This window comes from Centropristis striata, chromosome 17 (genome assembly GCF_030273125.1).
Source record: "Centropristis striata isolate RG_2023a ecotype Rhode Island chromosome 17, C.striata_1.0, whole genome shotgun sequence".
Lineage (NCBI taxonomy): Eukaryota > Metazoa > Chordata > Actinopteri > Perciformes > Serranidae > Centropristis > Centropristis striata.
Window position 1 is genome coordinate 12,084,957 of NC_081533.1, and position 16,985 is coordinate 12,101,941.

A 16,985-nucleotide genomic window follows, 5' to 3' on the forward strand; every position below is an offset into this window, starting at 1 on the left:
CCACAGTTTTCTTGATGTAATAAACAAAATCATTATCAAGAAAACAATGGAAAATGTCTAGATATCAGCTCTTAAATTAAACACGAATTATTTTTGTTGTTATTATTATATTTGTCCAAACTGATGTACCTTTAGTTGTACAAGGCATTAAAATGAACAATAAATGGAAGAAAACAAGGGGGTCTAACATTTGTTCCCATGACTGCAGATAGATAGATAGATAGATAGATAGATAGATAGAGTATATATAAAGTATATAAGAATATCAAAAACAAACTATCCAAAAACAACTGTACAACAAACAAATGTACATACTAAAAATAAATAAGTATAAAAAATCAGTAGGTGGAGTTGTATGAGAGTGCAGTAATAATAAAGGGGCTTATACAATGTTTTAAATGTATTTTTTTTTGTCTGCTGAGATGATTTACAGCAGCAAACTGATGTGATGCTGATTACATGAGAATTAATATTAAAAATAGGTTTAAACCATGAACAGAAATCTTAAATTTCTAAAAATAAAAAAAAATCGAAACGAGATATAAGAGGATGTGCATTTCCGTGACTTCCTGTACGGACTGAAAGCTGCTGGTGATTGAGGAAGTGTAAGTTTGCAGCAGTCACGCAGCTCTGTGGCAGGAGCAGATGTCAACAGAAGGAGCAGCAAAAGTAAGTTTTGGTTTTTTTTTTTAATCAACCAGTTCTACTTGGAGTTAACTTAATGATAAATGTCACTGTGTTTCATACGCGTCCGAAGACGATTTGAGCTGCATCCGAGTAAATGTTGCGTCAAGTTATTTTATAACAGCAGTGACGCCGTTCGACAGCTTTAATGTAGCGTCGACGCACTGTCTCGACTGTGTAAGCTTCAAATGCACAACAGTGAACTGTTTTATGAACTGTATTATTTAACATAAAAAAACACACTCTTGTAGGAGCTTACATTTTGCAGGCGTGATTGTTTTCCTTTTTCTTAAACTTGTCTCAGCAAGGAGTGGCTGAGTAAAACTAGTTCAACTAGTTTTGTGGGGGAGTGGGGACGAGAGCGGGTAGTAAGACGGAACCTCTCTCTCTCTCTCTCTCTCTCTCTCTCTCTCTCTCTCTCTCAATTCAATTCAATTCAATTCAATTAGCTTTATTGGCATGACGTAACAATGTATATATTGCCAAAGCAAGCATCAGAAAAAAAGATAACAAGATAAGGAAAGCAATATTTACAATAAATTATTATAATTCTATCATTCATTTTAAAAGAAAAGAAAAACTAATAACAATAAAAGAAAGCAATATTTACAATCATTGAACAATATTTACAATCAATATATAATTCATACAATCTAACTGTCCCAGCAAAAAAAAGAAGAAAAATAAATAAATAAATAAAATAAAAACAAAACAACCAACAGCTGTGTGTCACTCGCTGTCCCTCAGTGTGTGACAGGCAGAAACATAGACTGCTGCTAATCTACAGCTCTGTGACTCTTCCCGGAGGAGGAGCGGCAGTTTTTCCTCATCTGACCATTTTAAAAAACCTTTTTTGACCTTTTTGATTCTCTCTCTCTCTCTCTCTCTCTCTCTCTCTCTCTCTCTCTCTCTATGTGTGTGTGTGTGTGTACTTCCAACATCAGTAGTTCTCAACCTTTTTGAGTCGCGACCCCCAATTTAACATGCATGTTGTCCGTGACCCCCGCTCACTGAACAGAATCTCACATGCACAGTTCAGATCACCCAAAAAAGAAAAAATGACCTAAAAAAGGAAAGAAAATGACCAAAAAAGACACAAATTGACCACAAAATGACTAAAAAAGACACAAAATGACCAAAAAAGACACATTACCAAAAAAGACACAAAATGACTAAAAAAAGAAACAAAAGGACCAAAAAAAGAAACAAAATTCCCAAAAAAGTCACAAATTGACCACAAAATGATAAAAAAAAAGACACAAAATGACTAAAAAAAGAAACAAAATGACCAAAAAAAGAAACAAAATTCCCCAAAAAGTCACAAATTGACCACAAAATGATAAAAAAAGACACAAAATGACTAAAAAAACACACAAAATAACCCAAAAAAAGACATTAAGTGACCAAAAAGACTAAAACACATTAACACTTTAACACAGTGGCAGAGCTGACTTCCAAAATGATTTGGCGACCCCCAGAAACCATCTCGCGACCCCCAATTGGGGTCCCGACCCCAAGGTTGAGAATAGCTGTCCTACATAGTGAGGACAGCTATTTGAGCTCTTGACCAACACAGTGAGGACATTTCAGCCGGTCCTCACTTCTTTAACCCTCTTATGCATGAATTATGATTAACTCAGTCAGGATTTTTTTACATCCTTTGGGATGTAAAGCAAGGTTTGAAAAACAAATTCTATCTTTATTCTATAAAGAAATATTTATCTGTCCACTCAAGTGTACTTCATTCGCTTTGTACTGTAAAACACATCAATGTAATAACATGGTAGTTATATAGGTATAGTTGTAATTTAGTTATATAGTTGCAATATGGTATTCTGTTGGAATGGTGGTTCCTCCACTACTCTGTAGGCCTCTCTATTTGAGCTCCATTGATAAATGTAAAAGTTAAAATAAACATTAAATACAAACAGTCTCTGAACTGTAGATCCTCATAGAATCGTGACTGTAACTGATGTTTATCATACTGTATTATTGTCAAGTCTCTGAACTGAGCATATTCTCTCATAGTGTCTTATAAGATGTGTCATATTTCCTGTCAAATCATGCTTGTTGCTCATTTTTGAGACTATTTTCTATGATAGTTGCCAAAGCATCCGGAGCACAAAGCTGCAAGACACTGCGTGTGTGTATAATATATATATATATATATATATAATCAGTGTTTCCCACAGACCAGGTAGCAATGTGTGTGTGGTAGCAATGACACCGGTGGGTGAATCGAGTGTCACAGTGTGGTGCAGTCGGTCATCGGCGATGGATGCAGCGGGCGGTGTTCAACACTTTCTGAATCTGCCACATGAAAAAACCTGTTTCTATTGTTCTTCAGAGTCACCTGCTGAGACACTATAAAGCTACAGCATTTCAGCTCAATCTTACTTCTTTAAAAGTAAGTTATTTAAGAGAAGACAAGTAAAAACATTTTTACCAGAACCCTGCCTGGTTTCATTCCTCACCCCAACTAGTTCAATCTTTAGATTCTGTGACAGGAATGATTTGCACAAAACAACTTCAATTGGAGGTTTTTATTTCAAATAATTAACTTAAGACCTACCTCAACCAATAACCTGTTCTAACTGTTTTGGTAAAATAATGTAAAAAATAAAATATATTAACACAAAGAAAATAAAGAAACTACCTAGGGAACAAAGCCTGATTCAGATTCTGTAGCCTATTTAGTGCTCAGCTTCATGTCCTATCAGAACATCTCATTTTTCTTGGCTTCCTGAAAAACAACTCAAGTGCTCTTCATAAGGGACCTCCTTGGGTTCAGGCCCATTAATGGATAGTCTTGCTTGAGAAACAGCAAAAAAACAGCCACAGACAAATCAGAATTAAAATAGGCTACTTTCCCCACTCGTTTTTTTTTTTTAATTTAAAGTCTAAACTTCTCTGTTTCCACCTCTCCTGTTGTTTCAGCAGCTGCCTGTCTTACAGGAGCATTTTGTCTGCTGTCCTCCTCTATTTCTCCCTGAGCACCACTGTTTGATGCCTATAGAACATTCAGATAAATTAACCTTTACCAGCCATTTGACTGTTCAACTTTGTTTCAGACTGATACCTCCTCATGCTGCTCCTTGTCCTCTTGACGAGGCCGTTTTTGCCATGAAAAAAAACGTTCAATACTCATCTGGATTAAAGCAGGAAACATTCAGAAAAACTACTGATAACTACAACAATAATAATATTCATAATAACTTAAAAATGTGGTCTATTCTTTTTGATTTGACTGTGGGCATAGTAGTCTACTCTATCCCCTCAAATATTAGGGCTGTAAAGTCCTAAATTCTTTAAATATATCACTTTATTATCATTTTAAACCCTTTTTAGCTGAGAAAGTAGCCATTTAGATCCCCAGTGCGTCGTTAATTTGTCTAAATACCAGCTGTTTACAATTTTGTTCGGACGAATTCGGCGCTACTCAAGCTAGCCGTCGTGAGCAACGCACTTCCGGTTACATTCACAAAAATAAAACGCCCGTTGCCCTTTATAACGTTAGAATTTGTGCTTTTACTTTGAAAACAGGAAGCGAACCTACCCTCGATGTAGCTAGCTTGAAGCAGCCGCTTTGACTGCTCTCGTCCCGTTAACGGCATTTAAGGAAACCATTAAATATGCCTTAACGTTACCGGAGAGTCTTGACAGCTCTGAGACCGGCCCGGTTCATTGTAAAACATTTATTTATTGATGTGAATGTGGTGTTTTCTCTGTGTTGGCTAACGTTACAGACGTTACAGTTTTTTTAATCCCCTAGAGAGGAAAAAAAAAACAGAATCATTTTGTGGCGGTCGGTCTCTATTCTGTGGCGGTGCGCCACAGAATGGTCTATGTGTGGGAAACACTGTGTATATATATATATATATATATATATGTGTGTATATATACATATATATATATACACACACACACACACACACATCATTGTTCTAATTTAAAATGTTCATGGGAATGTTGTAGAAGGAATATTGTAGCGAGTTATTTGTTTTGGGGGGAAACTTTACTTTCTAATATAATTACTGAAAAAGTGTGAGTAATTTGTTACAGTCAGTTATTATGGTAACACAGTACAGCACTGCTATTCTGAATACATTGTCAAATGTTTGTTTTTTATTTTTCATTCCGTATATTCAGGGCTGTATAAATTATAATTATACTGCATGTTATTGTAAGTCATTTTTACAGTAATCATCAAAAATTCTGTATCAACTCACAAAAAGTTTGATTTTTTTGTGCAAAGATGTGTGCCCAGCAATGAGTCTCTTTGAGAAGAAACGGGGGGGAGCAACTACCTCTGAAACCCTTACACCTGGAGAACCTGAAAGGTAAACTTAAAAATAAAAACAGACTCGCTTAGCTATTATAAAAAACATGTCAAATATTTTTTAATAACTGATGGACATTTTTGTTAAATAGTTAACAAGAAGACTTGTAATCTCATACAAAACATTGCTATTTATCACATTAAGATGTTGGTACAGGTGTGGCACTTAAATTGACCAAGTCTCTCACACGTTCTCCACAGTGATCTCAAGAAGGGTTTGAAGGTATCCAGTGGTCAGTCTCCCACGCTTAAAAAATTTGAACTGGAGTCCATATTTACGGTATGTATATGTCTACATAAAAACATTATGAATAAAATGTTATTGTGCTTAAATGTCCCTATATGCTATATTTCTTTATACTGTATCTTGTGAAGCTTTTCTTTTCCAGGAGGCACATAATGCAATTAACATAAATTTTGAAACAATGGGTCATCAACCTATGACAGAATAGACAATAGCGAGCTTTTCATTTCCAGCTGGCAACCGTCATTTTGCCATCCCTGTTGCCAACTTTCTCTTCTTCTTTCTTCTTTCTCTTTTATCAGTTCGAGCTGACTCTTGCCTTTTTTCAAATTGGACAGACATGCACATCTGAAGCTTATTTATTTTTTAAAGTGATTTGTATTTTCCTTTTGATAATTTGATGACATCAAAGATTTTTGTGTGTATGTAATAATGTGTTTATTCTGTTTTAGACACTTGAGGAGAGAATTGTCACTTTTGTGAAGAAGGAGCTGCAGAGTTTACAGAGGGCACTGAGTACAGATGATCCAAAAAACTTGGAGACAAAACAGAAGCATGTGGCTGGGGTGTTTGTTGAGGATGAAGAGCAGAGGAGCAAAGAGGCCTTTCTGAAGATCACACAGCACTTCCTGAGGGATATGGATCAGGAGGATCTGGCTGTCTCTCTCCAAAAAAGTAAGGCAACAAAAATGTAACATGATGTGAATAATACCATGACATTCATTACATTAATTTGAATACACATTATTTTAGATTCCAACTGCATATAGGCTTTCACCACAGTGCACAGTAGTGCATAATGTATTCATCCATCTAAACTAACTTCCAGTCTCAATGCTGTTTGCTTTTTATCCATTAGACCTCGCCATATGCCAGCATCAACTCAAAACTAATCTGAGGCACAAATTTGTTCACTGGAGAGGGAATGCTGGAGATGGAAAACCAACACTTCAGACCTACACAGAACTTAACATGACAGTTGGAGACAGTGGAAAACCATTGAACATTGAACATGAGGTCCTACAGATTGAAACTGCATCCAGAAATAAAAGTCCAGAAACCTCGATCAGATGTGATGACATCTTTAGACACTTCCCTGGAAAAGATCAACCAAACCGAACAGTGATGACATATGGAGTGACTGGCATTGGAAAAACAGTTTCAACTCACAAGTTTATTGTGGATTGGGCTGAAGAAAAAGTCAACCAAGACATAGACTTTATATTTCCATTCACATTCCAGGAGCTGAATCTGCTAAAAGGACAAAAGCACAGCATGGTGACACTCCTGCATGATTTCTTCAGCGAAACCAAGGAAGCAGGAATATACAGATTTGACAGTTTCCGAGTTCTGTTCATCTTTGACGGACTGGATGAGTGCCGACTCCCTTTGGACTTTGACATGACCGAGATTGTGACTGATGTAACCGAGCCGACCTCAGTGGACGTGCTGCTGACAAACCTGATCAGAGGGAAACTGCTTCCCTCTGCACGCATCTGGATAACCACACGACCTGCAGCAGCCAGTCAGATCCCTCGAAGTTTTGTTGACATGGTGACACAGATAAGAGGTTTCACTGATCCACAAAAGGAGGAGTACTTCAGCAAAAGATTTAGCGATGAGAACCTGGCCAGCAGAATCATCTGCCACATCAAGACTTCACCATCGCTTCACATCATGTGCCACATCCCAGCCTTCTGTGATGTCATTGGTACAGTTATTGAGAATGGGAATCGAGAGCTGCCCAAGACTCTGACTGAGGTTTATATCCACTTTCTGCTGGGTCAGAATAAACTGCTCCACCTCAAATATGACATGCATGATGACAAATACCCCATCTGGAACAAAAGAACAAAGAAGATGATTCTGACCCTTGGAAAACTGGCTTTTGAGCAGCTGAAGGAGGGCAATCTGATCTTCTATGAAGCAGACCTGGAGAAGTGTGGAATTGATATCAGAGAAGCCTCAGTGTACTCAGGAGTGTTCACACAAGTCTATAGAGAGGAGACAGGGCTGTACCAGGACAAGGTGTTCAGCTTTGTCCATTTGTTCATCCAGGAGTTTCTAGCTGCTCTTTATGTCTTCTTGATCTTCAACACCTCTGGTGTTAATCTTTTGTCAGACACACAAACCACCTCGTGGTTGTCTACTATATTCAGGCATAAGCTTGGCGCAAAAGACCTCTACCAGAGTGCTGTGGACAAGGCCTTAGCATCTCCAAATGGACATCTGGACTTGTTTCTACGCTTCCTTCTTGGCCTTTCAGTGGAGACCAATCAGAATCTCCTTCGTGGTCTGCTGACACCAAGGGCAAATAGCTCAGAGACCACCATTAGGAAAACAGTCGAGTACATCAAGGCGAAAATTGGGGAGAACACAGAGACAGAGAGAAACATTAATCTGTTTCACTGCTTGAATGAGATGAATGACCGTTCGCTGATAGAGGAGATCCAACACTATTTGAGACGGGGGAGTCTCCCCATTGACCAACTCTCTCCTGCTCAATTGTCAGCTCTGGTCTTTGTCACATTGTCATCAGAAGAAGAACTGGATGTGTTTGACCTGAAGAAATACTCTGCTTCAGAGGAGGGTCTGTTGAGGCTCCTGCCTTTGGTCAGAGCCTCCAGGAAATCTCTGTAAGTTTATATATAATATGATATGTGATGTTCTTGCATGGTTTCTGCTCCAATATTTATTTTTTCAACCTGAGTGACTGAACACCAATTCAATATTGTTCATCTCCTTAAAGGTTAAGTGGCTGTAAGCTGACTAAGAGAAGCTGCAAAGCTTTGGCCTCAGCTCTCAGTTCCCGATCTAGTAATCTAAAGGAGCTTGACCTGAGTAACAACGACCTGGAGGATTCAGGAGTGGAGATGATTGCTGCTGGTCTGGAGAGTCCAAACTGCAGACTTGAAACTCTCAGGTCAGGATATCCCTTACACATTTAATATTTAGACTTATGACCTGTTTTGTTCTAATATCAAAGGGCAAAGTGACTTTTCTGGAAGCCTCAAGGAATCTCATGTTTGAAGTATAAGTCTTGGCTCTCAACTCCGAAGTCATAAACTTTGAACATAAAGGATTAATGCTCTATTAAATTGCCAAGTCTGTCCCAGTGTTCTCATGCTGGTTAGTCCTACCTCGATGTTCACTTCGCAAGAAATGAAGTCCTCTCAAACACAGTGTCCGTGTTCTTGGATGTCTCCTGCCCTAATATTTTGTTAAACTGAGTGGCTGAACACCAATTGAATTTAATATTGTACATTTCCTTGAAGGTTAAATGGCTGTAACCTGACAGAGAGAAGCTGCAGAACTTTGGCCTCAGCTGCCAGTTCCTGGTCTAGTAATCTGAAGGAGCTCGAACTGAGTAACAACGACCTCGGGGATTCAGGAGTGGAGATGATCGCTGTTAGTCTGAAGACTCCAAACTGCAGACTTGAAACTCTCAGGTCAGGATATCCCTTACACATTTAATATTTAGACTTATGCCCTGTTTTGTTCTAATATTGGCTGAACAACAATTACATTCAAAATTCTACATCTCTTTGAAGGTTAAATGGCTGTAAGCTGACTAAGAGAAGCTGCAAAGCTTTGGCCTCAGCTCTCAGTTCCCGATCTAGTAATCTAAAGGAGCTTGACCTGAGTAACAACGACCTGGGGGATTCAGGAGCGGAGATGATTGCTGCTGGTCTGGAGAGTCCAAACTGCAGACTTGAAACTCTCAGGTCAGGATATCCCTTACACATTTAATATTTAGACTTATGACCTGTTTTGTTCTAATATCAAAGGGCAAAGTGACTTTTCTGGAAGCCTCAAGGAATCTCATGTTTGAAGTATAAGTCTTGACTCTCAACTCCGAAGTCATAAACTTTGAACATAAAGGATTAATGCTCTATTAAATTGCCAAGTCTGTCCCAGTGTTCTCATGCTGGTTAGTGCTACCTCGATGTTCACTTCACAAGAAATGAAGTCCTCTCAAACACAGTGTCCGTGTTCTTGGATGTCTCCTGCCCTAATATTTTGTTAAACTGAGTGGCTGAACACCAATTGAATTTAATATTGTACATCTCCTTGAAGGTTAAATGGCTGTAACCTGACAGAGAGAAGCTGCAGAACTTTGGCCTCAGCTGTCAGTTCCTGGTCTAGTAATCTGAAGGAGCTCGAACTGAGTAACAACGACCTAGGGGATTCAGGAGTGGAGATGATCGCTGTTAGTCTGAAGACTCCAAACTGCAGACTTGAAACTCTCAGGTCAGGATATCCCTTACACATTTAATATTTAGACTTATGCCCTGTTTTGTTCTAATATTGGCTGAACAACAATTAAATTCAAAATTCTACATATCTTTGAAGGTTAAATGGCTGTGAGCTGACAGAGAGAAGCTGTAAAGTATTGGCCTCAGCTCTCCGTTCCGGATCTGGTAATCTGAAGGATCTTGAACTGAGTGACAACAACCTGAGGGATTTAGGAGTGGAGATGATCGCCAATGAACTGAAGCATCCAAGCTGTAAACTTGAAACTCTCAGGTCAGGATATCTCACTTTATGAAGGGTGACCCCTACACATTTAATGTTAGACTTATGACCCGTTTTACTCTAATAACAACAGGCAAAGTTATTATTTTGGAAGCCTCAAGGAATATAATGTTTGAAGTAATACTAAGTCTTGACTCTCAATCTAGCATATTGATGACATAGGTAAGTCCCTACCATAGACTGTATATAAAGATGGACAACATGACAGCTTCCCAAATTTGGCTTGCAGTATAGGTTTTAAATCCTGCCCCTCCATGTTAGTCAGTTGGACAGGGCTAAAACTAAAATGTCAAAGTAGAGGTAAAATAAATTTCTTCAAATGATGGTTTCAGTCTTTTTGGGTAGTTCATATCACACTGATGTTTGTTCCCGTGTTTGTTATTTGGATAAGTTCGGTTTCAAGCACAGGATGGAAGTGTGTTTCCGGGATATAAGGGCTCAGTAATGTACAATGGGAGGAAGTTGAGACGCGTCACCCATTCTTTATACAGTCTATGGTCCCAACAAGTTGACGATATGTCATCATTGAACTTGAAGAGTCCAAACTGTCACCTTGAAACTCTTAGGTAGATGATTTTAACTTTGAATCCAGCTTACGTTCTTATTCATGGTAAGCATTTTGTTAAATTTAACTCAACAAATTGTACAGCGCTGTTTGAGTGCTTTAGTGTGTGTGTGTGTGTGTGTGTGTGTGTGTGTGTTTGCGCGCTTACAGACTGTCAGGTTGTCTGATCACAGAGGAAGGCTGTAATGCTCTGGCTTCTGCCCTGGTATCAAACCCCTCCCATCTAAGAGAGCTGGATCTGAGAAACAATCATCGAGGACATTCAGCAATAAAAGTGCTCCTTGCCGGACGGAAGGATCCAAACTGGAGACTGGAAACTCTCAAGTAAAGACACACCTTCTCAAATAAGACTGAGAGCTGACACAAAGCCTTTGAAAATGAATTGAAAATTAAAGTGTTTGTATTTTGAAACAAAACATGTTGTTCTGACTGTGCATTCTCCCAGGGTTGACTATTACGCAGGGAAGAGTTTGGAGGTCGGTCAGAGAGAGTGTAAGTGTGTATTTAGTTTAATTCATTCAATAATAAAATAATTAACTTTGTTCAGTCAGTCCTTCCAGGAAGCTAGAATAAAAACAAGTGTAAAATTAATTTAATTAACAGTAATAGTGTAGTATGCCATAAAAAATGTAATTACGTAGAATGTCATAACAATTGTCATAGTATAGTGTGCCTTAATTAAAATAACAATAAAGTTGGGGGGGGGGGGGAGTAAGGAAGGTAATTTAAAAAAATATTTGTCATAAAAATTACTTTTTTTGTTAGGCATGTATTATATCTCAATGAACTGCTGTCCCGTTCACTATATTCATTCTTAATAGCTTACATTCGCTACTGTACCAAAATTTGTTGTACTATTTCCCTGTTTTTAATTACAATCATCATTGACATATTTCATGAAGACCACAATATAATGTTTGTAGTTTTACTTGCTTAATTTATCAATTTCAAAGGTCCTTCTGGAAACGTGGAGCTTGAATCTTCTAGCAGTGCTATTGTAAGTTTTTGTTTTTATTTTTATTTTTGATAGAAATGTTTTTTTATGTATAAACATAACATAAACAGACATTTTAATACAAAAAAGTTAAGACGCTGTTTAAAATGTAAATAAAAACAGAATGCATTCACACTCGGAACACAAAAAAAGTTGATCAGTTTAAACATATACATATACAGTTTTCAATTAAATATATGTCCGAAAGGGCAAGCAAATTATCACATTATGTTTTCTTCACATTTTAGACAATGTCCAACGTTTTTTCTGTAAATAATTTTTTTTTAATAAGCTGAACTGGTTATCAAAATTGTATTTTCCTCTGAAACAGGCCTCCACTGATTGGACTAAACTCAAACCTGTGGTCAACACAGTGGATGAGGTTCAAACCTACAGGTAAAAATGGCTACATATGAATACTTATGCCCAAAAGATACATGAAAACTAGCGTGATGATCATGAATGCTGTGATATGCGTTTTTTCAGCGAGTCACTTTGCCTTTTTAGTAAAAGTGAAGTGGACTCAGGGTCGTTGTTATTCGCTATACTTTATCATAGAAAAATGATTTAAAGTTTATATGGATCACAAGCCTTCAGACTTTGCTGGTACAAACGGGCATTTGGATTGCTTGCCCGTCTTTCACGAAATCGCTGTTTCGTTTTTTTTCACAGCATTTAAGTTTATAATGGGTGTGTATTGGACAGAGAGTTCAGAGTTAGAGTGGATGACATCACACCTAGAGTGGAGAGAGGCTGGGACATTTTCAGATTTTTCTATCCAACAACCTGTGCATCTTCCCAATACTTTCACTCGTCATACTTCATTTTTAGGGCAGATTGTAGATAAATTCATGCTCTTTGTAGACATCCTGCTCTGGAATCAATCAGACTTACAGTTTTGGCTCCGTGAGCTTGAATGTGACTGCAACTCCAACCAACTCTCTAATAGAGACTAATGGTAACCGGGACCATTTTGATGTTAGGACTCATGGTTTTTGAAAAAACAAGAGTAGTTTGAGAGGTGCATTTAATGACCTTCCTCAGCTTTAGGATACTGTGCGCCCCTCCTCTCTCGCAAAGTCCCAGCAAAGTCAGGATGAGCCAGGCCTTCAAAATAAAAGCCCAGAATGGTATCTGTGTGTTAACGTAAATCTTGGGATGGATGTAGTTTTTTAGAAACAAGAGGTGTATGGAACTCATTGTGAAGCGATCAGTTGTACTCGAATCTGTACTGAAGAAACAAGCAATGGCTTGTTTTGTAGAACACAATCCTGAGAGGTAACTGTGTCTTAACAGGGAGTTGTAAAGGGTTGTTGCAAAGTAAAGTAATCTTAATAGGATGTTAATGGTGTGACTGTATTGTAGAACTCTTGCACAACGTAAACATCTCTGCCGAAATGTTCTTGTTGTAGTTATTTCTTAAAATAATTCCATTCAGAACCACTCTTGTGAAGTAAACGTGTTGCGGTAACATCTGAGGGGCATTTCTTCATCTCTTTCAAAATAAATGTTCTGTGACATTTGAAGACTTTGTACTGACTGGAAGTAAATAGATATTACCTGCATATATCTATAATGAACTATAATTTTCTTTCCTCTTTCTAACTACTACAAAAATGTCAATCAATTGCAGCACCTTTTTCTAGGAAAGCTACAGCAATTTCATTTTCGGTTGCAATAATGAAAGCAACCATCAGTATTTCAGTGTGTAGTAAATTTGTTTTACCTTTTCACTTCTAAGCCTCCAGTCCGACGCAGGTTGCTTTGAATGCAGCGTGTCTTCGTTGCGCTGGGTTTGTAAGGAAAAGGTCAGCCTCCAATACCAGTTCTGCTCATGGGAGGAACACAGGCACAGGCCTTCATGTGCAGATTACATGCCAGCAGGACCGCTAATAGACATCACAGTCACAGCTGGAAAGTTAGAGGAGGTGCAACTGCCACATTGGATAGGTAAGTGGACAAACATGTATAATGACAACGGTTTTGATTTAATAAAGGGAATAGTTTTCTACTCACTACCACACTGTAAGTTTGTTTTATTTCTTTGAAATTTTTCTTTCTTGGCAGATCACAACCCCAAAATGTCAGACAGCTTTGCAGTTCTACATGTGGAATCCTGTGGAGATTCTGTGGAACGAGTGTCTGAAGTGACATCGTCCCACATCAAGTTGCTGCAGCCCACTTTCTCACCAATTGGTGTCATGATCCGGCAGTTACTTGGCTTCCCTGTGAACGTTTTCTATGACGTGTTGATATACAAGAAAATCCAAACTGCCCTCAATCTCTATGTTTACCTGGTGCCACCTGATCCTGCTCTGCAAAAGGTTTCTCTTTCATTTGTCACAGCTATAAATTAAACATATACATATGTGAAAAGGGAAAACAGCATAGTTTCAATGCCGTTTTCTCCATTACGTGAAAAAAAAGCACAAAACACATTGTGACTACAAAAATGTTTGTTTACTTTGAGTTTGATCCCTTTTTTTCACAGGCAGTGGAAAAAGAGCAAAACTCTGTTGGATCAATTAAACTGCTAAAACCAGGCCCAGACAAGTCCATGGTATTAGGAGATAACTTATCTCTCAAAACAGACAAGGCGGGTGCACACATTCAACCCCCGGTATGTACGACTCAACAGCTCGAGTCACTATATTATCACTTCTTTCAAGTATGTTTGGAAAATTTACTAAGTAAATAATACTCTTAATTTAAAATAATGGCAAAAATTGTCTTCAACCCCATTTATTCTGTTCTCCACAGACACGAGAGCTCCGATACGATAGCAGAAATTTATTTGAGGTGTTCCTCAGAAATGCAGATGGCGACTTCACCCTCAAGCTTAAAAGTGAGCAAAACACTATCTGGAGCTGTTCTATTTTCAAAGGTAAGAGGTTTTCAAAGGATTTTATACTTGTTGATTTCGTGTAGTGGTTAGCACTCTCGCCTCACAGCAAGAGGGTGGCCGGTTCAACTCCAGCCTACAGCTCTTCTGTGTGGAGTTTGCATGTTCTCTCCGTGTCAGCGTGGGTTCTCTCCGGCTACTCCGGCTTCCTCCCACAGTCCAAAAACATGCACTTAGATTTAATTGGTGACACTTAATTGCCCGTAGGAGTGAATGAGAGCGTGAATGATTGTCTGTCTCAATGTGTCAGCCCTGTGATAGTCTGCCGACCTGTCCAGGCTGTACCCGCCTCTCACCCAATGTGAGCTGGGACCGAGTGCTGATAAGCATTTAAGTAAAATAATGAGTGAATCTATCTACTAATCAGCGTTATGCACTGTATTTTATTTCAGAAGACTACCAAACTCAAAGCACTGATCATAAACAAGGTAAGAAAAGACAAAAGGAGAACTTAAAGGTGATAAATGATAACATGAATTCACCTAGAGGCCTTGAATCACCATTGTAACTCTTTGTATTTATCCATTCAGAATTTTAACATACAGCCATTACAACTTTTATCATTCACTGTTTGTTTGCTTTGCTTTTGTCTTCCTGCAGGTCAGCATTTCGTGGATCAACATCGGAGAGCTCTGATTAACAGAGTGAGTGTAACAGCCCCCATCCTTGACGAGCTCATGGAGAGGGAGTTGATCTCAAAGGAGACCTACAATGATGTCAAAGCCTTAGCAACCACACAAGACCAGATGAGGAAAATTCTGGGGGTTTTGAACACAGCAATAGCAAAAGACGGCCTCAATGAAATCCTGAAAGGGATGACGAGTATGAAGCACCTTATCAGTGAGCTTGAGGCATCTGGATAAAGAAGCAAAATGTAGTAAAATGTGCTGCAGCTTTGGACACTATAGTGCCCCTTTTCGACCAAAGCAATTTCAGGGCCGGTTCGGAGCTGGTGCTAGTGCTGGTTCACAGTTGGTTCAACTTGTGAACCAGCTCTGAACTGTTTGCTTCTCCACAGGCTCTAGAGCCACGTCATTACGTCACTGTTAATGTCTGTGTATGTCTCCACCCTCTCAGCAAGAACAATAACAGGCAACGGTCACTACAACACATCTGTGCTGCTCATCCCTCAGACGCCAAATACATTCTGATTAACACTGAACATAAGATGTTAATGTTGGACTTAAGTTAACACTAGCCCGCTACGATTAGCACCCGAGCAACCGTCTGCTAACGTTAGCACGCTAGCTCACACGTATCAATCACATTTCAGTTAAACAAATCAATAATAAATGAATGATATATGTTTTTGTTGGTCTCTCACATAGACTGTATATAAATAATGGACGTAGTCACCGTGACGTCACCCATTGGGTGCCCGGTGGGGATTGACGCCGGGCAGAGGACAAAGCAAAACCGTGGCGGAGCTGGTCCATGGCCGTTCCACGCCCGGTGGAAATCCCCAGTAACAGTGAAAGGCGTCGAGCTCTACGTCTCAAACTAGACTTTTCTCCTCTGTAGTTCCCCCAAACTCAGTAAGTGAGGCATAAGACTAAGTCTCAATCTTCAAAAAGTGACTAAAGACCCAGCTCAACACACACTCATAATTTACGTAGTTGAAAGAAAAGGGAAAAAAGTACTATTTGCACCGTCTGATAGCACCTATGTCCATTTGGGCTCAAACTGAACCCATGTGCTGCCTTTTGACTTGATCTTTGCTTGTATTGTATGAACTCTCAAATGTACGTTGCTTTGTATAAAAGCGTCTGCTAAATGACATTGTTATATTGTAACAAAATGTATTTTTATAATTTCATTTTTTTTCAATACTTTCTTTCATGTAAATATTCATGTTTTACATCCAACAAGATGTGTCAAACAAACCCAATGCAATTGTAAAGAGAAGAGCACCCTTTGGTGCATTTTCCAGGATGCAGATTCTGTTGTATAAATGTTTTAAACGTATGTGACAGTTCTAAAGCTTGAAAAAGCAAATATGTCATTAAACAATGTAAGTATGTGAGGAACACTGTACTGTTCTGGACTAAAGACTTTGAAAATGTGAGATATTTTATGATTAATGACGAGACTGAATGTTTGTTTGTTTTAGTTTATTTTGTGTGTTTTTTCAACAGATTTCATTCAGAGTTTTATATTAAATGGGTGAATTATTTTTATCATGTGCCATTGCCAAGACAGAGATGATCTTTATATTGTGACATTTTCTCCATTTTTACTTGACAATTTTCAATGAAAGATTTATTTTTACATTATTAAACTAATTATTAAAGACAAATCTGTGTTATTGTAATGCTTCACACATTCACACTAAAATCAAGATTGCGTGGTTCATACCGAAGCCCATTTCCGCCAGTTATAAAAAATAAAAATGAAAAGTTGGCTTTTTTTTTGTTTTGTTTTTGCCCACATGAAATTGAAATTGTGAGATAAAAACATTGAAATTATGAGATAAAAAAGTCATAATTATGAGATAAAAAGTCATAAAGAATAAATATATATATTGAAAAAAATAAAAGTAATATTCCACAAAAAATAATCCTATAGTATGCCATGATAATTATATTTAAAATCATAAATTATGTATAATGTATAAATCCTGTTTTAAAAAGTAGAGTTATAGCTATAAACATTAAACAAAATTTTCATTGTATGGTTTGCAATGTAAAATTAATCATGGTATCATAAAAATATAAATTATAC

At 38.1% G+C, this 16,985-nt stretch overlaps 1 protein-coding gene across 1 annotated transcript; it reads left to right on the top strand.

The window, feature by feature from the left end:
• The first annotated feature begins 591 nt into the window (after positions 1 to 591).
• Positions 592 to 16,367, top strand: LOC131989539 (NACHT, LRR and PYD domains-containing protein 12-like). Its single transcript, XM_059354776.1, has 20 exons — positions 592 to 669; positions 4,940 to 5,024; positions 5,225 to 5,303; positions 5,720 to 5,942; positions 6,127 to 7,903; positions 8,017 to 8,190; positions 8,543 to 8,716; positions 8,819 to 8,992; positions 9,345 to 9,518; positions 9,621 to 9,794; positions 10,519 to 10,692; positions 10,814 to 10,860; positions 11,322 to 11,365; positions 11,694 to 11,758; positions 13,104 to 13,312; positions 13,430 to 13,686; positions 13,854 to 13,982; positions 14,123 to 14,246; positions 14,657 to 14,692; positions 14,865 to 16,367. Exons 2-20 carry the CDS (start codon positions 4,954 to 4,956, stop codon positions 15,125 to 15,127), a joined length of 4,368 nt encoding a protein of 1,455 aa, XP_059210759.1. The 5' UTR covers positions 592 to 669; positions 4,940 to 4,953; the 3' UTR covers positions 15,128 to 16,367.
• The last annotated feature ends 618 nt before the right edge of the window (positions 16,368 to 16,985 follow it).

Coding starts and splice junctions, on each gene's coding strand:
- LOC131989539 (XM_059354776.1), top strand. CDS start 4,954: ATGAGTCTCTTTGAGAAGAAACGGGGGGGAGCAACTACCTCTGAAACC. Junction 8,191..8,542: donor TGCAGACTTGAAACTCTCAG/GTCAGGATATCC, acceptor ATTTCCTTGAAG/GTTAAATGGCTGTAACCTGA. Junction 11,759..13,103: donor GATGAGGTTCAAACCTACAG/GTAAAAATGGCT, acceptor TTCACTTCTAAG/CCTCCAGTCCGACGCAGGTT.